General features: G+C 36.6%; 1 protein-coding gene across 2 annotated transcripts; it reads left to right on the forward strand.

Annotated features, from left to right (window-relative positions):
• The first annotated feature begins 211 nt into the window (after positions 1 to 211).
• Positions 212 to 21,773, forward strand: LOC103722008 (ethylene-responsive transcription factor-like protein At4g13040). Of its 2 annotated transcripts, none has more exons than XM_008812421.6 (7): positions 212 to 454; positions 5,984 to 6,042; positions 6,611 to 6,741; positions 12,064 to 12,148; positions 14,111 to 14,291; positions 21,059 to 21,180; positions 21,278 to 21,773. In XM_008812421.6, exons 2-7 carry the CDS (start codon positions 6,000 to 6,002, stop codon positions 21,409 to 21,411), a joined length of 696 nt encoding a protein of 231 aa, XP_008810643.3. In that variant the 5' UTR covers positions 212 to 454; positions 5,984 to 5,999; the 3' UTR covers positions 21,412 to 21,773. The 2 variants fall into 2 exon arrangements, with proteins under 2 accessions (XP_008810643.3, XP_026666181.3); XM_026810380.4 differs by lacking the exon at positions 212 to 454 and adding an exon at positions 4,769 to 4,823.
• The last annotated feature ends 1,022 nt before the right edge of the window (positions 21,774 to 22,795 follow it).

Genomic DNA, 22,795 nt, shown 5'->3' on the forward strand with positions numbered 1-22,795 from the left:
ACGGACGAGAAAAGCCGTTCCCTTGGAATCGGGATCTCCCGAAAGGTCTCCTGGGGGGGCATTTCGGGAATTCCAAAGTTCATACACAAATATGGGAAGCCGAAATTTACGTGGTCTTTTCGGCAATTCTTCCTAATCTTCGGGGGCATTCCCGGAATTGAACCCAGAGTAGAATTAGCCCAAAACATACGTCCCCCCATCCCTTCAACCCCACCAGCCATAAAACGAAAGCGCAGTAAAGAGAAGAGAAACCAAAAAAAAAAACAGAGGGAGGAGAGAGAGAGAGAGAGAGAGAGAGAGAATAGAGAGAGAAAGGTGGTTGATGTGAGAGCTTCTCTCTCGTCCCCTTCGACAACTTCTCCACCACCTTCCGGTTATGCCCCTGCGAGCCCACCAACCTCTGCCGGCCTTCCCTGAATACCCCTGATCTCTTCCTCCCTCGGCGCCGTCGTAGGTTCGTCCTGCGTGGTTTTCCTTTTTTTGATGCTTATATCTTTGTGTTTTGTGTTTGTTTTGGTGTGGAGTGGGGTTTTGGGTGGTGGGTTTTTGATGGGCTCGCCGCCTTCGGATCATAGTTTTCCAGCGGTTTTTGTTGCTGGGTTTTTGTTGGGGTTGTCGGCTTTGGGAGGAGGAGGATGAAGGACGGAGAGTTTGGCGTCGCCAAGCTTCGCGGGGTGGTGGATTGGTTGGTGGTGGGATGGTTGATGAGGAAAAGAGTCAGGAGATGGGTTTGTTGATGGGTTTTCGTGCGTGGTTTGAATTTTTGTCGTGAAAATTTTGCGCCGTGGATTGGGTTTTGTGGGGTTTGGGGTTTGATTGGTCGAGCTGAGGGCCTTGCCTTTTTTTTTTTTCTTTTTTTTGTGGATTGTGTGAGTGTGGAGTTGTTTGTTTTCAAGTGTATACTGTGAGCGTGGTTTTAGTTTGGCTGAAGACTGGTTATTCATGTTGATTAGTTGATTAAAGTTGAGGTGGTGAAGGAGTTGAATTTGGATACTGAGATGCCTAGAAAACTAGATGTGGTTGTCACTGTTGCCGAAGATTGTGTTTGAAAGCTGATTCGGTTTAACTTCCTCTGAATTCTATGAAAAATAATTGTATTTTGGGAAATAACCTAGAAGTTGGTAGATTCATGCAAATTGAACTTTGGGCATTTCGTTAATGGTTTTGACAGGGTTGTTCATGTGTTGTTTCTCTGTTTCTAGATGCGCTTCTTATATCAGTTAAGAAGTTATGATAACAAAAATTTGTACAGTAATTTTCATCCTATTAGCAACTTCAGTAGTGCTCCTTTGATTGAATTCCTTTTCTTTTCGTTCTAATTGCTTATTTTATTTATTTGTTTATTTAATTTGATAATCAATAATCAGAGGGTGAGGGTGTGCCTGTGGTGCCTTCACGCTTGGGTGGCTTTGTCTCTATGGTCAACTAATTTGGTCTTGCAGTGTGATGCTTATATGTATATCCCCATGTAATGCAATCCTATGAAGTCTTGATCCATTAATCCAGATGTTTCAGCATTTGATGAAAGGCACATGTCTTGCCAATTGGGACTCTATTGCATAGATTTTCTAGGCATCCGTAGTTTATTGGTCATGAGGGATGTCATGCCCCCGCCTGCGCGGGGCACATGAGGCACCCAGTGCCCACGTGGGGGCCACATGAGGGGGAAACATGGGGCTCCCTTGATAGATATTGTCCGGTTCCGGGGCTTGCCCACGTGCACACGCACTGCTCAGATCCCTTTCCGATTTTGTTTTCTATCAAAAACGCGTCTGCAGGATTTGCGGACGTCCGCCTCATATGCTCAGGCTCTGGAACGAGTCTAGTCGATGTGAAATTTTTCATTCACCCATCCTCGGACTAGAGCTGTCCTCGGCTCTGATACCAAAATGTCACGCCTCCGCCTGCGCGGGGCATGTGAGGCACCTAGTGCCCACGTGGAGGCCGCATGAGGGGGGAACACAAGGCTCCTCTGCCAGATATTGTCCGGTTCTGGGGCCCGCACGAGTGCATACGCGCCGCTCAGACCCCTCCCCAGTTTTGTTTTCTACCCAAAACGTGTCTGCAGGATTTGGAGACACCCACCTCATATGTCCAGGCTCTGGAACAAGTCTAGCCGATGTGGAATCTTTGAAAGGCCTTCTTCATTTCCTGTTTACCTACAACATGCTTGTTTTGAGTTATTTGCATTTCATATTTGATAACATTTTGTAGTCTCTAGCACAATTTTTTAGCCACTTATGGTTTCAACCAACCTCACAGGTTCATTCCTTCGATGTTTCTCTCTTTGTCTGTATCAGTTAAATTTTGCACATAGTATCTTATGTTGTTTGTGCCTTTGCTTGTTTCCAGTATCTTTTCCTTTTTTTTTTCTATTTTTTTAAATTTCAACTCCTCTCATTTATATAACATCCACAAACAATTTAAACTAAAATTTCTGGTCCAGTTATATTATATTCAGATTTCAGACCATGCGAACAATAGTCTATCTTGCCTTGGTGTATAAGACTGGGATATAATAAGAGTGTGACTTCTTGTTTAAGCTTAGCAGGGTTCTTGAATGTATTATTTAAGGCCTTTTTTTTAAAAAAAATGTAACATAAAATTCTAAAGTAATCCCACTTGCACTTTTTGAACTGTAATGTTGTATGTTATTGGTCAAATAATCATTTATCAACTGGTTAATCTTACAATGAGATGTTTTGGATGCTTCAGATATGATCTTTTTTTGTGATATGTGGTGAACAGCTTTCTGTTATTTATCAATCACAACTTTTCTGCAACTAATACCAGGATTGCTGGATGTGGCCTCTTTATTGTACTGCATCATTTTATATAGTTGCAGATCTCACTGTTGATGATAGTGCCTTACCTGTAGGCATCTTTAGGACTTCATGGTTGATTGATGGAATGACAATTAGCTCATGATCATGATAATCAATGATATGATCCTCCATCTTTTCTTAGAAAATCAACTAATTGAGTTTCGTCTCACTTATTCCTTATTATTAAAATTATTAATCTTAATGTTCCATGAACCAATATTACTTTCCTATGATCTTTGTCTACAAGACCTTGGGCACCACTGGCTTTGGGGGACTACAACTCATGATCTTGGATTGTAAATTTCATGATCATGGATCTTCGTGATTTACTATTTTTTTGAAATTTTAATATGTAAATATACATTCTGTGCATAAGCGTCAGTCTCAATCCATCCTTATTTTAAAATTATAAATCTGTTAAGTGTTGCAAATTTCATACATTCGTTGACTCTATTAGAGGAAATTCTTCTGTCATTTCTAAGGAGGCTCCTTTTGCTTCTATATAGAGTTAATAAAGATGAGTTGCAATTGATGATGGACTGTAGATAATATAATCCTTTCTTTATCTCATAGTCATGAAATTTCAATTTTTCCTCATTTTCATTTGAACTTTAGAATTGCAATTTATCCAGTTGATATACAAAGTCAACAAGTTTCTAGATTCCTAACATCCATAGTTTTTTTTTTTAAATTTATAAAGTTCATATCAACATGTGAATTAACATTTTTGTGGCAGTTTATCATGAATTGGACTCAATTCATCCTTGCAAGTTGAATGACAACTGTAGCCTCACTAATATTGCCACAACTACTAATTGCACTTGGAATCACTTCCGTGTACACATCCCGAATAATCTAATGAATTTTCAGTACATATTTCTACTTTGTGATTCTTTCTCTTTCTCTCACACATGCAAACACACACATACACTTTCTCTGTATGTCCACACATGTGCATATTGTACTGTCTGTCTGTCTATCTCTCACTTATATTGATTGTCAAAGCAAAGATTTGTTTTCCATCGTCCTTGCCCTACAATTGTATACTTAAATTGAATTAACCAGCTTAGAAATTGTTACTACATTTCATAACCCGTCCCCTATGATTTGATAGAAGGGCTTGTAAGTATAAGTTCAGAATAATAGGGAAATTTCGTATGTCTCATTTTGTCAATGTTTGTACAATACTTGTTGCTAATTCATTTGATATCCTTGCTATATGCAAGATTGTTGAATAACCTATCTAACCAAATACATATAATTACTGCTCTATTTTTCTAAAATAATAAATACTTGGGAAAAAAACTAGGGACTGCTTACTTTATGTCCTAAGCCTTGTGTTAGCGATCTCTATGAGGATTGGAAAAGCTGAGCCTCGTTTATTTGCTGAAAATTACAATTATCATCATGTGAAATGTAAGCCCGACATTTTTTTGTTCATGTATGATTATTACACCTGAAAATCAAATTATGATATCTCTTCTTGCTATCACCATTGGGTCGATTTTCAACATACCACTTTGCACTGGCTGTGCCATTGTTTAGGTGCTAATAAATTGTTCCAGCTTTGTCACGAGCGATACATGCGGTGGCTCTTTGTGGTTAAATAGATAAATAATAGGTCAATGGTTGACCAGTTGAAGGCCATTTTTTAAAATTCTTTACTTTCTTATAAATTTGTCAAAAAGTGGATTAATATCAACATGCAACTCGATAAGAAGTATGCCTAGTGTGAAGTTTGTTTTTTGAGCTTTTCTAAACACTACGTTTTATAGTTGTTAATATTTCTGCTCATGGTAATTCAGTCGATGTTATGTTGGCTTATGCATGGTAGTGGAATGAATGCTTTGTCTAAATAGGCTGATGTTCTTTTTGAAAACACTCTGAGGAGTTATAAAATTCTTATTTCTTGTCCTGGTGAACCAATCAATCTGTGCTTTTAGGTCACATAGGCAGGAGTCAGCATTGGTTCCAGTCAACATGAAATGCAACCAAGAGGTATCACAGTCTTGTGATTAGTTCATTCACCACCGATAGAATCCTTTCCGATTTTATTTTTGATTTGCTTATGGATGTTTTTAGTTTAAAACCGTCCATCTCTGTCCTGATAGTGAGGTATATTCATAGGATATGTTCAGGTCAAATGATTATCCAAATCAAGGCAAAACTACAGAGCATGCTTTACTCATGCACTTCTCAGATCTCAATAACAAGTAGTTGTTTTCTTTTGCGGTAATTCTATTTGAGGAACTGCAGCATGGTTCAAAATCTTGGTAGGATGTCCCATGGAACACTGGGATGGGGGTTACCGTCCTAAGTGTCGGGATAGGGTGAGACAGAGGTGCATCCCCCATTCCACGAAAAACCTGGATTGCCCTATCCCATGGGATTTAAAACTTTGAACTGCACCTCCGTTTTAGTCTTCTATGTTGACCTAGACCAAACCTTCTTGCCATGCTTTTCTTCTAAATGGATTCAATGCAAAAGGATCTATAAATATTGAATCAGTGATGTACTTTGAGCATTGGTTTTCTCCTTTGCCACTGAGTGTGTGAAGGAAGTTGAGGTGCAGGGTGTAACCTATCAAAATGCATATGACATGAAGTCTTTCATATACATCATCATTAAGGGTTCTACGCTATGTGATATTAATGGATAACAACTCCATGAATGTAGAATACATTTTTCTCAAGATAATGCAGATGGAGTTATCCCGCATAATGACAGAAAATGATTGATGAGAAGTGGTTTTCCATACTCTTTATGTTTTTAGCCATTTTTATTTTGTTGTTGAGACTCCTATAAGCTGCAAGAGTTGATGACTCATAGTTGAAGCCACCGAGCACAAATATCTATGGTGCCTAATGTGAAAGAACAGCTATTCTTTAATCACTACAGTCGCACATAGTCTGTTGACTGCTAAAATCTGTGAGTCATTAAGGGATCCACTTCACTTTAATAGATATTCTATGATTGTAGCAGTATACTGAATGTTTAATTTTCAGATTCATTTTATGGTCCAAGTAAGCTTTGATATGTTTCATAACTTGTATAGTTGTTAATGCTGCTGTTATCATTGTTGCTTTTTTTTGTATCATAATTTTTGCCTAATTTTTGAATAATACTCTGATACTGAATCATTTTATATTTTGCATTAGAAAGTTGCAATCAACCATGGTTAGCATAAGGAGACGCAGATATCTGGGGCTCTGCACTGGTATGGTAATTATGTTTTAATATTTTAAACAAAATTTTTATTGATAATGGAAATGACATTCTATTCACTAATTTTCCCTTGTTCAGGTGTGGTGACTTGTACTTTTCATTTGATTAATTCATTCATAGAATATAGTGACATTATATTGTTTATGTTCTAAAATACTGCTCTAAATGAAGAATAAATAAATAATCATAAAAGTTCATTATTGTTCATTTTGGATTGCTTTGAAATATGAAAGTTCCATTTTTTGAGCTAGATAATTACTTAACTATTCATAATAAGTGGCCAGAAAATAATTCAATTGGTAAATGAGAGCGTTCCTTTTACCCTGGTCATGAATTTTATAACCTAATGTCATGTCAATCCATAATTTCTTTCTTGAATACTGGGGGCATTTTAAGGAGGGGGGTGGGTGTGTTTGTCAGGACTATGAAGACATGCCCAGCATGATGAGTCATTTTTACTTTTCATTATGTAAATTTATAATTTCCTTGCTTCAATGAACTTATAATATTTCCACTGGACTTGTCAATATAATAAAAAACAATTAATTTATAATTTTCAGGGAAAGGTTCCGTTCCAGTTGAGCTTCCCAAGCCTGCTGAAAAAGGCAATGCTGTGGAATATCCTAATCAGAATATCAAGCCATTCAGTGTGCATCCTATGCCTCCAGATAATTTAGGCTTTCAAAAGCCGGTAAAGATGGCTTTTATCATCCTAAGCTCATTTTTTTCTGCTAGTCATGTCATATTGCCCTACTCTTTTTTGTTGTTGCGATTTTTTGAATGGCTTTCCTCTAACATGAATCATGTTTACACATCATGCTGATTCAATTGCGGAAAATTTGAATTTGTTGTAATAAATTCATATTTATGTTAGGAGGATTAAAAGATATATATTTATTTTCCTTGGTATCATTACATAATGTTGGCTATAAGAATGTTTATACCTTCCCTAGCAAGCTTGTCAGTTAGACTGTTGTCATCTAATCCATTTGCTGGTATCTTAAATATCTTCTACTACTCACCTTTGCTTAGGCCTATCTTAACTCATCTTGCCAACATGCCTTGATATCCTCATCTTTGCCCAGGCCTCTTATGGTCTGATCCAAGGTCTGGTGAACCGGTATTGGGACCCACATGTTGGTGTGTTACCGGTTCGGTAGCATACCGACACACGGTGCGCTTGGGCGTGCTGGTTCCGTACCGGCACACCTAATTTTTTTCGGACTTTTTCAAGTTGATTTAATTGGTAATCAATTTTTTTGATTTTTCGATAATTTTAAGTCTAATTTGATATTTTTTTATATTTTTTGTTGTTTCTATGATCCCCGTTTAACCTAAATAATGCATCTTATTGTTTTAAAATAATACAAATTATAAAATAATTAGTAAGATGTTGCATGCTACAAAAGACAATCAAATACGTTGCGGGCTCCACTAGATCGTACGCCGTGGTTCCTATTCTGTGTAGCATTCGTAAATCGGACTCACCAGTGAATCGAAGACCATCTTGCGGCTGTCTCCTAAATGGTTATCCCTTCTGTGGGCAATTTCGGCACATAGATATGTTGGGATAACCACCAGCTAAGTGCTGCTTCAATCTGGTTATCCCTCTTCCTTTAAACTCTGTGTTGCATCCACTGCACTTTCAATAGTACCAACCTAAGAGCATTTATCCATGATTCTAACCAATATCACATTCTGGCTTCTTGTTTCTTGATGGCTCCATTCCTGCAGATTTATCAACTACGCCAGTTTATCAATTATTTAAAAATAGTAAAATTTTATTACAATGAAGATAATTTTTTTACATCAGAAAATATATCTGATTTATCTAATATATCATACTTTTTTTATATTATTTATTTATTTATATATTTTTAATAATTTATAAAATTAAAAATATATTTAAATATCATAAATTCAGAAAAATATGTTTTCTACTTCAGAAATTATTTCTGAATTATGTAACACATACTACTAATTTTTTATAATTTTTGGTATTATTTATATATTTTTAATTATTTTTTAAATTTAAAAATAATTTTTAAATATTAATATTTAAAAAAATTAATTTCAGCTTAGATCCATGTAGAACCCAATAACGGATACTACATGTATTTTTCTAGGCTCATGGGCATACATCAAAGACTACTTATTTTTCAATTCTTTTTCAAATTTAGGCCTAAGCCACTGTGCGCATGATTGCATCAAAATTTGAGTAAATGGACATCAAATTTTGCTAGAGAGCAGCTTGCATGCCCCTAATTGCGCTTCTAATTTTACATTTTTTTTAATTTTATTTATTTATTTTTTATTTTTTAATCCAAAAATATATTTTGAATTTTTAAAAATTATATATAATACGAAATTAAAATTTTTTATGTCATCGTGTAGATTATCCACAGATCTACAACATATAATATATTCAAACTTAAATCAAAAATTTTGGTAAAATCTTTCTTTATTTTGCAAATTTCGAGCTATTTTTTCAAGCTTCTCTAAAAAATTGAGGAAATGAGATAGAAAAGAGGAAATATACTTTATTTAGCCTTAGATCTTTTTTCAATCGTGCTGAATCAGTGTGATTTTTGTCGTGAGGGAAAGGAGGAAAGCCGAAGAGCTTAGAAAGGATATTGGGAAGGCCTTCTCGGGCCTTTTCATCATCTTTTAATCAGCAATCAAAGAAAAGAGGAAGGGGCCTAGTTCAGAACTAGGTCAACTCGGTGCAAATCGGACAGTTTGCACTGAGTTTGAATGGAATTGGCTGGTTTCGACGGTTCCGGCCGGTTCCAGCCGGTTTGGAGCTGGTTCGGGCCGGTTGGAGCTGGTTCGGGCCGGTTGGATCCGGTTCGGACCTTTTTTGGTCGGTTCAGAACCGGTTCGGAGTTGAAACCGACTTCAATAGGTAAACCTACCTGGTTTTGCACCGGGTCGGCTTGGTACAGGTCGAACCAGATGGTTTGGTCCGGCTCGGCCTTCCTTGGTCCGATCTATCCTCACTTTTGACAATTTAGTTCATGAATTATGCTGTTCTTAGCACTACCTTATTTTTTTTTTTGACAAAAAATAAAAATTTTAGCAACGTTCAACATTAGTATGGTACTTTGTTGTCTAGAGGCACATTGTGGTATGCATTAACTAATTGACTTATTAATACTTTGAATCAACGTTCATCATTTCAGTATCAGACCCCGTATTGGTATCACAATGTTGGTACACGGTATGGTACAAGATTGTGAGGCATACCAAGTTTCTGTACAGTACGAGACTGCATACTAAATTGATATCGGTATGGTATGGTATGGTATGTCTGGTGCTGTATGATACCGACCAGTACGGCAATCGTTGCTTTGGATACAATCTCATCGGCCTCTTTTTTATGGAATAGAACCAAGGTAGCTTAAAAACTTGTTTAGGAAGATTTTTTGACTTTTGGTTGCGAGTATATTTTGCAGTAACTGCTGTTTTTGATGATTTCAAACACTCAATACAAAGTTATTTGGTAAGATAAGCATTTAGTTAGGATATTAGTGCTCTTTGTGAAGTATATCATAATATGTTCTTTCCATCTTATGGCATGGAGTGATAAAGCAATATGAATTATCGATTGATATACCACTGCATGGAAACTGCATCAAGCAGTTGTTTATAGATGCATAGCTGATGAGCATGTACTTTAATATCTGTTTATCCAAATGGATAAAGTAACTTCTGCCTCACAAATGATTATCTATTAACTAACAAGAAAGGCAGCTGGGACACAAGGTAGTTACAACTTGCTGAAACCCCTTTGTTGAAACCACAACAGTGGCTAAATTATCTGCACAAGGAACAAAGGCTATATTCTTAGGTGTTGGTGAATCTTTGTCACAGTGGAGATCATTGTTGGGGTTTCTCTAGTTGTGTTTGGTAATGACGTTAATCTTTTAGAAATGTCCTTCATATATTTGTCAAGGAGGATGTACACCTCAGGGAATATTCCATTATTTTTGTATTGACGCACCATCTATTACAGGTTTAATAATATGGTGAGGAAGGGTTATTTTTGAGATAAAGAATGCTATTTGAGCCATACATCCTGTTATTAATGACCCTACCATGAGACTACCATCGCTGCAATTAAAATTCCATTTCCGGTCCATGAACAATGGGTATGCGCTTGTGCTGGATGATGGAAATTGGGAAACAATGACGAAGAAAATGAACTATTCAAGACAGCATTCTTTTTTTATTTCTTCATATCGCAACCCCAACACCCCCCCCCCCCCCCCCCCCCCCCCCCCCCCCCCGGGGCACTGCTGCCGGTCTTTTCAAAAATTTTTCACTTGAACTAGCAACAGCAGCAGCTCTGAAACTGATACTGCTTAATTTTCATTTAGTAATAATTGATTCTTATATGTTTCTTTTTTATCCTTTTTGTTTTATATTTGGGAGCATGCATTTTTGAAGTTTAATCTCATACTTTACAAGCAGTATCTTGCAGTGATTACACTGTTGGTGGTGCTTTCCGTTTAAAGATCTGCATAATTTATCCCTCAATGATATGATTTTTAGCTTTTGTTACACCGTATTTGTCATGTCATATGTAAAGCTGAAGTAATGTATATGGAGAAAGTTAGCAACCTTCTTGTGATTACGTGAAGGTGCTAAACGTTGATGCAAATGTTGAAAGACATTTTTTTTAAAAATAGCAGGATAATCTACAAGCTTAATTGTCAGTGTCAGACGTTTGACACCCAGATTTTTGACACTTACATTGTCATGAATATTTCTTGGTAATATCAAGCTTTACTGGTTATGTACCCAAAGAAATCAAGCTTTATTGGTTTAATATCATTGAGACGTGTAGTTAGCATATATTTGTTGCATTGTTACTGTTTTCAACACTTTAGAATTTATTGATGTTAAGGAATGTTCTCCATCAGCAAATTTGCTAGAAGCTTCTAAAGCATCATATTCAACTTTTGATATGACATAATTGTTCATAATGTGTCACACTGGAATTTACACCCATTTTCTAATAGAACCAAGATTATCCTACTATTACTGTCATATCCATGCCAAGAGGACATGACTAATGCGCTTAAATTGTTAGACAAGTCCATAACAGCTGTGGAATTTATTTATTTTATTTCAAAATTATCAGCATATTATTATGTTAAGCAAGTTGCAGAAGGTCTTTGTTATTTGGTTAAATGCTTATTGAATAACAGTTCAATAATGCACTAATCTAGTTGATGGGATTTACAGTGCAATAATGCTTGTAGGAGTTCTGTTATCTCTGATGCCAGAACAACATTTGTTTTTGTTTGTATGTGTTTATTTGTCTGCATATGCACCCCTGATATACATAAATATATGATATAATGCATTTACTTTTTAATAAATATTTATATTTCACTGAGCTACCATTTATTGCAGATCATGAAACTGTTCTGCTTCATGATCAGAGAAGGGACCAAGGTTCGCTGTACCGGTCGGTACCGGTCGGTACCGAGCGTACCGTATCCGTACCGATGGGTACCGGTATCGGTACACCAATGTCGGTACGGTCGGTACCGAGCGTACGGTACCGTACCGACACTCGGTACGCCTATACTAATGCGGCACCGGTACGGGGTTCGGTACCGGTACGGCGAACCTTGGAAGGGACATTGCTATGCTTAGAAAATATGAATTTCCAGGAAGCTGATAAAATGTCCTTGTCTTTTAGAAAAAACTTTCTTGGTCCATCACAGTTCATCTCTCCTTATTGCACTATTTGCATATCATATCAGTACACATTGACAAAATTGACATGTATGTACTTATATCTCTGGGGTGTGCATATAGTGGTTACCGGTGCTATATTTCTTCTGCAATCATGCCAACTTTTTAAGCTGTCGTCCATAATACTATTAGTAATTTTGGTGCAATGTCAGTTGTTTCTGTGACAGTTTTTTTGTTTATTCTTCTGTAGGATTGATGATTATCTTATACTGAAACATGATCCACCATTTGATGCTGTTTACAGGTTAATATTTCTGAGGCATTCCCTGGATCCTCAAATGCATCTGGTTCAAGCTCATCAAAAGAGGAGGCAAATCATTATTATCCAGGTTAGTTCTTTCAATTCAATGCTATTATTTAAATGACGAAAAAACTGAATTAAGTAGTTGTTGGAAACAAGGTATGCTGAACGGGCCTGTATCGGCCGGTTAGCATGTACTGTACCGGTATCGGGGCCAACTAGTGCGGTTCAGCCGTGGAAAATGGTTTCTGCTGCATACTGGTGCGAACTGGTTTGGTTCGCATCGGTACGTGCGGAGCAGCGCGCCGGCGTGCGTTGGGAAGAAGAAGAGGAAAGAAGAGGAAAGAAGATGACGAAAGAAGAGGAAGAAGAAGAGAAAGAAGAGAAGAAGACTTACCGGTACTGGGCCTCGTCGGAGTGATCTTTGTCGGGGTGCTCGCCCTTCCTTACTCACAGGAGATGGGGGAAAAGAGAGGAGAAGAGAGGAGGAGAGAGAAGAAGAAAGGAGAAGAATCGGGAAGAAGGAAGAAGAGAAGAAAAAGAAAAAGAAAAGAAGAAAACAAAGAAAAGATGCAGCTGCACGTGTCCCGCGCGGGGAAACGTGTCCTACACACGCAGGGCAGCGCGCCCGCGCGCGCTGGGAACCATGCGGGCACGCTCCTGCGCGGTGGACCGAGTCGGTACTGGTTTAGTACGGCCCGAACCGGTACTGACTTGGTCCGGTCGCCACCAATATGCTAACCGGTACCAGTTCGACGTACCTTGGTTGGAAATAGTTAATTTATTCATTTTTGCTATCTTAGGTATGTTCAAAAGGTTTACCGTACCGGTTGGTACCATACCATACTATATCGGTACCGAAGTAGTATGGAGTCTCCTACCGTACCGATACTCAGTACATCTCGCTATCTCGTACCGTACCACATACCGACACTATAATAAAATGATACTGATATAGGGTCCAATACCAAGACGACGAAACTTGGTCTAGCCTATTCTTCGAACTTTAAATTCTACGTTCTAAAACGGTCAGGACAACATATAATGAATAATCTGCAATTCTGTTCCATTTAACAATGATTCATTGGCAAGAAATCATTTGTGTATGAGAAAGAATGAACATATTCATAATGGATGTTTCATGCAAGTTTTCAAATTACGTGAGACATGGCCACCGTCGGCCTTGATAGCAATGTTTGTTAAAATTTCATTGATTTACCAAAATCGTTCCAGATTGGGAAAAGGAGCAATATTAGTTGCATTTGAACTTAGTGAGTGCATGCTTCATATTGCTAGGGCTAGAGTAGCCATATACATACATAGATACATGCGGATGGATGGACGAACAGGCACGCACACGCACACTCATGCATGCACGCACTCAGTTTACTCTTTAAAATGTCTGCTTTCCACTGGGATAAAGTTGTTATAAGACGTTTGGCAAAATAGAGTAGATGGGTAAATTTATTCCATCTTGACCCACCAAAACAAACAAATATATTTACCGCCTTTTGGAATTCAATAAGCTGACTGTAGCTGTTGAAACAAAAAGAAGTGAAAAAATGGATGTTTCTTAAGGAACAATATCATCACCAGGAGTTTGTTGTTCGTGTACTCATTGTGGATGCTACATGACAATCAAACATTTGTTTTTCGACTTCTACAGTTTCTATGTGTCCTTGATATTTGGCATTCTTGTCTTTCTGCAATATTTACATGTGCTGGACCAATGAAGAGAAGGAAAAAGAAGGGAAAACTTGCATTGATTCAGTTTGTCCGTATTAATTGATTTGGGCACACTTTTGCTTTGAAGAAACAAATTAATCTTGTAATTTCCCCTTTTCTAGTTCATGTAGTAATGAGTTTGTCGACCTATGTGCCTTCAGTGTATTGACTTTTGTGCACCAAAGAAAAAGAAAATTTCTTTAAAAAAAAGAAAGAAGAAATTAATCTTAAAAGAAAGCTAATATGTTACATTGGCACCATTTCTATTAATATTAGATGTTTTCCCATTTTTTTAAGATTTTGCTATTGCTCTTTCAATTTGCAGGTAAACAAATCAAACGCAGGAAGCGGCACAGGAGAAAGCACTATGAAGACCAAGAACCATGCATGATGAGAGGTGTTTATTTCAAGAATATGAAGTGGCAGGCAGCAATAAAAGTTGACAAGAAGCAAATCCACTTGGGCACTGTTGGATCACAAGAAGAAGCAGCCCGACTGTATGACAGGTATTCACACACAACTAATTGAAGTGATTGCCATGTGTAATTTTCATTTCCATTGGTGTCCTACTAAAATTTGATTTGCATCCATGAGAAGCACTACTTGTGTTTTTCTTGATTACCTTCCATTTCAAATTGCTTTAGCAAATCTGCTTCTCAGAGTGAAACTTGCACGTATATAAAAATTTCTATGATGGATATTTTTTATTGTTTCTTTAGTCTTGAAAGGACAATTGCATGGTATGACATACCGTACTGTACCAGATGGTACCGGATATACCATACTATACTTGTTTGGTACTGGTACGTGTATGGGTGGTGTACCGACCTTTGGTACCATAGCGACACTATGCTAGTGTGGCACCAGTATGGGGTTCGGTACCTTTATGGCGAACGGAAAAGTAAAGAGATGCCTCTTGTTTGGTTGGAGTTTTCAAAGAAGAGAGACAGAAAAGTTGTATTCCCGTGGGAATATGATTTTCATATTTCATGAAAAAGTCTTTCTCATGAGAAACATGGAAAAGTTATTTTTCCGTGAGCCGGAAATCGAAATATTTTTATTTTTTATCAAAAAGGCCCTTCAGCTATCCTTTGATCCAAAGCATTAAAGACCTAATTTTTATTAAGGGTATAATAGGAATTACACAACTTTTCGAGGAAAGTGGATGGTCAACCAAACATAAGTACTCTGAAAATCTGTCACTTTTCCATGGTCAACCAAACATGCCAAAAATACTTTTACAAGCATTCTCTTCTCAGGAATCATATTCTTATGAGAAAAAAAGCTTCCCGCAAACCAAACAAGCCATTTGAGAGCAGGCCTTAAACTTCATTACCAAACAAATGCAGATACCATTAACGTCACTGATCTTTACAAATATCCATTGATGCTGGGCTAACCCTGACTGGGTAATGTTTAAGATAGGAAACATAATATTTTAGGCATGAAATTTCAGAACTTAATAGCACTGACATATTGTTATGAATGCATGAATTTGTATCAAAGGTGGACTTAGGATCAATGATGTAGATTTTGACTGAGGTTTATGTAAACTACTTTAAGGATATTGTTGACCCACAAAATGATAAATAGCAGCAGAAAAAGCTGCAAAATTTGGCTTGGTGGACTATTAAGCTGGAGTAGTCTTCTCTGTGGAAACCTTGGATCCGACACCCGAGGAAACTCGAAATCTTAGCAAGGGTAAAAATTTATTTAAGAAGACTTGAAATGGCGACAAACTCTTTTAGTACATTAATAGGTGGGTCTCATTAGCTTCTCAAATGAAATAAAACTCTGTACTACGCAAACTCAAAAGTCATTTCCTACTCATGAACTTGTGCCCCTTCCCCAAGCCTGATCATCTTACTAGTCAGATTTTCACTATCCAAGTCAAATAACTACATCAGTAAGTCACTTTAAGTAATGAACAAGCAGATGGTTCATTTAAGTTGGTCAGATGACCTCACATAATCAGTCAGTAAACTGATAAAAGACCTAAATAATATGCCAACATTTGTCTTTAGCTGTTGATTTCTCTTCATATATGTTTTTTTTTCATGAATAGAAAAACTTCCTAGAGAAGCCCTTATATAACATAATATATGTTATAGTCAGATTCTTCCAACTCTTCAAACTCTACTTTGACGATCTTAGATGTCTTCTTTTATGGTTAATCCCATCAACCCTGACAAGACATATAAGTCTACTTATTTCATACTTTGCGCCGATGAATTCTAAGTCACAATTCTGCCTAACTTATATGGCTGCCATAAAAAAAATATTTTGCTAATTGTATGCTGGACCTCCTAATAACTGGATGTGCTCCCCTATGGATTTGTTCCTGTTATTTTTTTCATTCTTTGGATTTTTAATGTGTCTGACCTCATTGCATGTTTAAGTGGAAGGAGCATGTGTCAAAGATGCTGCTTATGTGGGACAATCCATCACAGGCGGCAGCTTTGATATACACATTTACTCTAGGTCATAGCTTCTCAAACATAGCATTTGTACATATCCCATTGATATGCAATGTTCACACATAATACAACTATTTAAAGCAGATAAAAATGTATATCTTAAAAACTTTCTCAAACTTATGACAATATCAATTGAGTCTGCTCTCAAGCAACTAAAAGCTTGTCATGATGTAGATCTGGATTGCATCAAGGGAATGTTTTCCAACCAACATGTTAAAGATTTTTCTTTTCCTTAGGGTACTTGTACAAAACTTTGCCCCCTCGTGTACTGGAACTTATTCATTGTAATACGTCATGTGCAGCTTCCTGTAAGATATTTAAAAGTTTCAGTGCAGCTGTAGAAATGAATAGCATATATAAACCCAATTTATTGACAATAGTAAAAATGACCGCTTTGTACTCCTGCATACAAGATAAATTATCATGTCACTAAAACAAACAACCTCTGGTATTGTTATTCGGTCTACAGGTTTTACACTAAGGAGAAATTTGTTGAGCAGTAGATCAACTGTTGCTTCTTGTTCAGATTTTGTCAATCTTTCTCATGAATAAAACTCCAAATGCCAATTGTATAGGTGATAGCTCAGGAACTCATAGGTTTTGCTTGTAAATCAAGGTGAAGCCTATAGTGAAACAAGTGACCAAGAAAGTTTTATTTCTATATGAGACAGAAGGGTCAAGAAGGTGAGGGAGAAGAAGAATAATTAACACTCATTAGATTTACCCTTTTTTTTTAATGTAATAAGAATGCAATTGAAAGTGAAAAAGGGGAATAAAGAACTAAAAATGAGATTGGAATGAGCTCGACATAACCAGAAAATATAGGCCATTCTATGTTTGATTCTTTGTTTAGCACCAGATAAATGAGGCGGAGAATTGAATCATGTTTTAAAGTTTTTGCTTTAACTGAAAAGTTTGGTCAAATTGTATTGCTTTCACTAGAAATCCATTCAGAACCAATCCAAATTTTTAATAAATTTAGCTTGCTTTTAGTTTTTTGAGCACAAATTGACTAGGCCTGGTCTGAACAATTTGCATAAGGCATATTAGCCTTCTTTTGGGATGATTCTTCTTCTTCTTCTTCTTCTTCTTGTTATTTTGTTTCACTGGGAGGTCTTTCTTGTTGGTGAACAATTGGGTCTCTGTGAAGCGCATTTGCATGACCGACATTGACTTTTGCAAGTTTCAAGCAGATGTGGAAACATTTTGATATTTGTTGGAAAGAATATTTTCAACTATTCTCTGTATAGTCATTTAAGCTTTTGGAAAATTTCTTTCCAGTGATGAAATGCCTCAAACTTGAATTTTCCTTTTTGTAATTAGGCAATGTTTCTAAAAAAATAAGATCTTGTTACTTTTGATGAACTTTGTGGTATAACTGTCATCCAGAATAAAGATATTTAAATTTTCAATATTGTAATCTTTTAAAATCAGAATCTGGATATTGGGGAACTTTTAGGTTTCAGCTTGTACATTTGTTTGGTGTACAAGTTTGAACCTACCAATAATGAAGCAAATTTTATGTTAATAATTTTTACACTTGGTAATTTAATTATTCACATTTTCATAGGAGAATCGATATGTGACTGTTGTGCCTCAATGGTTTAATTTTTTTTGTTATCCTTATTGATTTCTATTTAGGATCACTCTTATTCTCTAATTCTTGATAATACTGATGATGCTCAAACCATTTTTGGGTTACTAAGACTTTTAGTCACACCAAGATTTTAGCTAGAATTTATTTGAATATTTTCTTGTATTCTTTATAATTTTATTGTTTAGCAGATTTTTCTTTTTCCCTTTTTATCTACTTATAGTTATCTATTTTAGTATAATCTTAAATATTTATTTATAGGTTTTCAAAAAAAATTGTTGAAATTACATATTAAAACAGCATCTTCTAGTTTAAAATATTATGTATTGTACTTCTCAACATTGTATTGATTTTTTTTATTTTTTTTAATTTTTATTTTTATTTATGTATTTTTTTACCATTTTGTTAATTAGTTAGAATGTGTATATTGGAGCCACAGATATTGAAATTATTAGATATTTTGGTCAACACTTCTCCTGAAAGTCTGAAACTAAGTTTCCAACCTTAAAGTAGGTGCCAAAACCCCCTTTAGCATATGACAAATGAACTGAAGTGATGCACACTGATTCAATTCAACTATTATAACTACGAAATATTTATCACTAATGTAAGAATAAAAGAGATTTGGTGATAACCAAATTGCACAGTAGCCGAAGTCTTCTGACATTTTCATCCGTGATTAGTCTACATTGTTGGTTGCAGATTTATAGAATCTGATTATGGTTTCTAATGTTATTAGTTTGGTCAAATTGCTATGTGCCAGTGCTGTGGCAGCCTTGCTCGCATGATTCATGCCATTTCATGCTAGTGCTTGGTGCACGCTTGCATGTATAGCTCATACTACATGGTGATAAGAGTATTATATGGACTAGGGGACACTGCAGCACGAGTTCATGGAGACGGACCACGGGCCGATTATGGTGCTTGTGATTAGATTTGAATGAATTTGAACCCTTAGCCTGATGAGGACGTCGGGACTTAAATGGGGGGAGTATGTGAGGACTTGTGCAGGCGTGTGATTAGTCCCACATTGGTTATTCGATTGGTAGATCTTGGGTACTTATATAGGATCAAGGAACTCAAATAATACTTTCGGGATAGCCATTTTGGGTGAGGTTTTAGGTTGTTACAAATGGTATCAAAGAGGACCTGGCCCATAAACTATGTGGAATAGGAAACACTGTAGCACAAATTTATTGGAATTGTCCACGGGCCAATTGTGGTGCTTGTGATTAGATTTGAATGGATTTGAACCCTTAGCCTGACGAGGACGTCAAAGATTAAACGGAGGAAGTATGTGAGGACCCATGCGGGTGTGCGTTTAGTCTTACATCGGTTATTCGCTGGGTAGATCTTGGGTACTTATACAGAATCAAGGAATCCAAATAATACCTTCTAGCTAACCTTTTTAGGTGAGGTCCTGAGTTGTTACAATATAGAAAGTAGAGCCTTCTGCAATGGAGAAACTATAGTATTCAATCTTTCCTACATAATATCCTTGAATGCAGCAAGAAAGAGACAACAGTTAGTATTCCTAAAGAACCATATACATAAACAGCATTATCAATCCATGGATCAAATTTTGATGAGACCAATATCTAGCATAGAGTCTTCGGAATTGTAATGTATCTTCAAATCTCTTCTCGACCTACTCCAAAGCCTTTGTTGGTCGCTTCACTCAGTCTTCACCTCTACATTTTTGGACTCTTAATCATAGATCTCAAACCCTTCCTTATCGGGTTGCAAAATGCTTTATTGATCATTTCATGGGGTTTCCTTTATTTTAAATCCCCTACTGGTGCTACTACTAACCTTCATTTTAATTACTAAAAGAAAAATATTATTCTTTCTATTTTCGACACCCACCTAAATTTCATCATGTTTATTACATTCTCTTGAGCTTTTATTCATATCTCACTAGGGTCTGAATTTGTTGCATCACTTTAAAAATGTTTTCTTTTGTACTTTTATTCAAGAGTGTTCATCTCCCTACATCCTTGTACTTGAAGAACCAAATTAGCATGATAAATAGGAATCTTGTCTCACTAAATTCACTTGAAATGTTAAAATTACAAAAGCAAAAATAATGCAGGAAACATGTCATTTGCTATAAAAATTTTCACTTTATATGGATCATGATATTGATTATTTAGAAATCATTACATTGTAAAATATTAACATAAGATACAAATATACCCTGAATACATTGTAAATTAATAAGAGTAACATTTTGTCATTTTGTTAGTCAATATACAAAATCAACTTGGAAGCAACTTGAAAAGTAACTGATGCAGAAAATGCACTGGACAGATCCTTACATTTACATACAATGTTCTTTCTTTCTTTTTTTTTTTTGGGGGGGGGGGGGAGAGGGGGGGGGGGGGGGGGGGGGACAGCTTACTGTAAATTTTTTAGGTGGTGGTGGTGTCTGCAGTCAAATGCCTTTCTAACTGCTGCTGATCAGAATTAGTATTTATGTGGATGCAAGGCTAATGTGCACAAATAATATGCTTGCACACAGGTATTATGAGAGTAAGTAGGAATTTTAATACATTGGCCAAGTGTGATGCTTTAAACTTTCTATGTAGGGCGTAGGTTCTGGTCTATAGTACCACAAAATGGATGTGGTTTGGAACAGTGGCTAGATACAGCTTCCGACACTGCTGTAACTTTGGATAGAACTTTGTGTCGATAGAAAGCACCGTCATGAGACTAGTTCGAATCTACTTATGTAACTATTAGTTCTTCTTGACAGCAATAAGGATTTTTTTTCCCCCTCTCTTCATTTTCTTCCTCCTCTAGCACGGATTCAGGTGTTCAAACACAGGCATCTGAATTGTGAATATCAGATATAAAGCATCATATGTTGGAAAAAAATATAAGAATGCTCTTCATGATCCAGTTCTACAGGTCAAGTTTGTTGGTTGTCCTGTCCTGGCAATTAAGTGTAAATTGTTCACAGTTTAGGCAAGCCCAGTATGAGGCTGCGCAATTCTTAGAGTAGCATAAATGTAACAGTCTCATGCATGGTATTTTGGTTGTTCCTCCCTCTCTTTTTCTGGACTTTATATATTTTAGCTATATGCATACATTTACATGTTAATTTACATTTGCTGTGTACAACTCTTCTGGAATAATTTGTCTAAGGTGATCTCTTGGTTGCTTCATGTTCTCACTTTGAAAACTGGATCTTTGTTTACAGGGCAGCTTTTATGTGTGGGAGAGAACCCAACTTTGAACTCTTGGAGGAGGAGAAAAGAGAACTAAGCCAGTACAATTGGGATGAGTTCTTGGAGATGACACGCAATGCCATCAACAACAAGAGTAAAAAAACTTAGAGCTCACTTATACTGATCTGATCATGCAATGCTTGGCTGAGGTTATTAGCGGTAATAACTGTTAAACTGCTTTTATTTATCAGAACATCAGAAAAGGCTTGGTGCAGGAAGACAAAAGAAGCCTGAGAGCCAGTTGCAGAGTAGTGATGGGGAGCGTGAGAGAAGCATCCATGGTTCATCAGTGTCTGACAATGGAGATGCTGATACATCCGTCTAGCAATCATCAGAGTGCAAGCAGGCCAAAGGCCGATATACAACTGACCCATATTTTTGCTATAGGGGTTAGTCTATATCTACATCATATATAGGTAGTTTATAGCTTATATTTCTCCATTAAATTGCTGGGTATAAAGGTCCCTATTAGGGCAAGCTGGTGATGATGAAACACATTAAATGCTGGTAAGAGAATTCTGTTGCCATTTTCAACTAGTCAATATAAGGCTGCATTTAGAGCCCTTTACTCCTAAAGGTTGGGTTTTATCCTTTTGCTTTGCTTGGTTTGTTTCTATGTACATAGAATCTGGCTGCAGCCCTGGGGTGACTTCAACCCAGAAATAAAATTAATTGATTTCCATGAAAGTTTATTTTGATGAATGGTATACACTATGAAATCAATGTTTCTATGATTGAATAATACGATTTATACCGTTCTGATCAAACAATTTTCCAAATTCTAAGTTCTTAACTAGTTGGAATTAAATGGGGAAGGTAGTAATGGCAAGTCATTACTTTGGTTCTATGTTGGCAGTCAGCATGATAATGCTGGAAAAAATACATGTATCGTAGTGATTGAGATTCTTATTTCTAACCCCTCCAAACTTTATCTTCAGCAAGATTCGATGTCTTGGTATCGGATTCCGTATTGGTACCATTTTATTATAATGTCGGTATGTAGTATGGTACGAAATAGTGAAGCATATTGAATATCGGTATGTTAGAAGAATGTATATTGATTCGGTGCCGGTATGGTACATTCTGTATGGTATGGTATGATGGGTATGTCAAATCTATGAGTGTGAAGACGTAATCCAGGAGCTGATAAAGGTGCATTAAATAAGCACCATCCAGTCTTATGCCATTGTTGATCAAGTAATCGGTCTATGCAAGAGGTATAGCACATAAAACTCTCTTTGCAAGTAATTTCCAAGCCAGATAAGTGCACAAATACTTATCGCATTGTGTTTAGGGAAAGGAAACTGGCACGGGTTGCAATCATGGACTCCTTGAGTTGGAAGACTATGAAGCCAAACCTCCATGAGGCTTGAAGCTGTGTTTCCTCTGCCCTGAAAGTCTCCTTCTCACCAGTTGTTCCTCAATTCGGTCCTTAAGATCTGAAGTGGTTTGTCCCACAATAAATTGACATGCATATTTGGTCAAAGAATTCTAGATTGACAGTATGATCATGATTACTCCCCAGCACATAATTAAAAGTCAAAAAGTTCCAAGAAAATCATGATAAATTTTGTAACCAAGTTCTATAAAAATTACCAACAAATTTCTTTAGTACATATATTCTGATGGATTTTTTTTTTGTGAGTCCATCAATGCATGACATCTCTTACAAATGTAGCACTCCAATGCTTGGTCTTCAAATCTTCTTG

The sequence above is a fragment of the Phoenix dactylifera genome, chromosome 13 (assembly GCF_051530095.1).
Source record: "Phoenix dactylifera cultivar Ajwa chromosome 13, Ajwa_hap1_PhDact_Kaust_v1.1, whole genome shotgun sequence".
NCBI classification, from domain to species: domain Eukaryota; kingdom Viridiplantae; phylum Streptophyta; class Magnoliopsida; order Arecales; family Arecaceae; genus Phoenix; species Phoenix dactylifera.

Coding starts and splice junctions, on each gene's coding strand:
- LOC103722008 (XM_008812421.6), top strand. CDS start 6,000: ATGGTTAGCATAAGGAGACGCAGATATCTGGGGCTCTGCACTG. Junction 6,742..12,063: donor ATTTAGGCTTTCAAAAGCCG/GTAAAGATGGCT, acceptor TGCTGTTTACAG/GTTAATATTTCTGAGGCATT. Junction 12,149..14,110: donor GGCAAATCATTATTATCCAG/GTTAGTTCTTTC, acceptor TTCAATTTGCAG/GTAAACAAATCAAACGCAGG.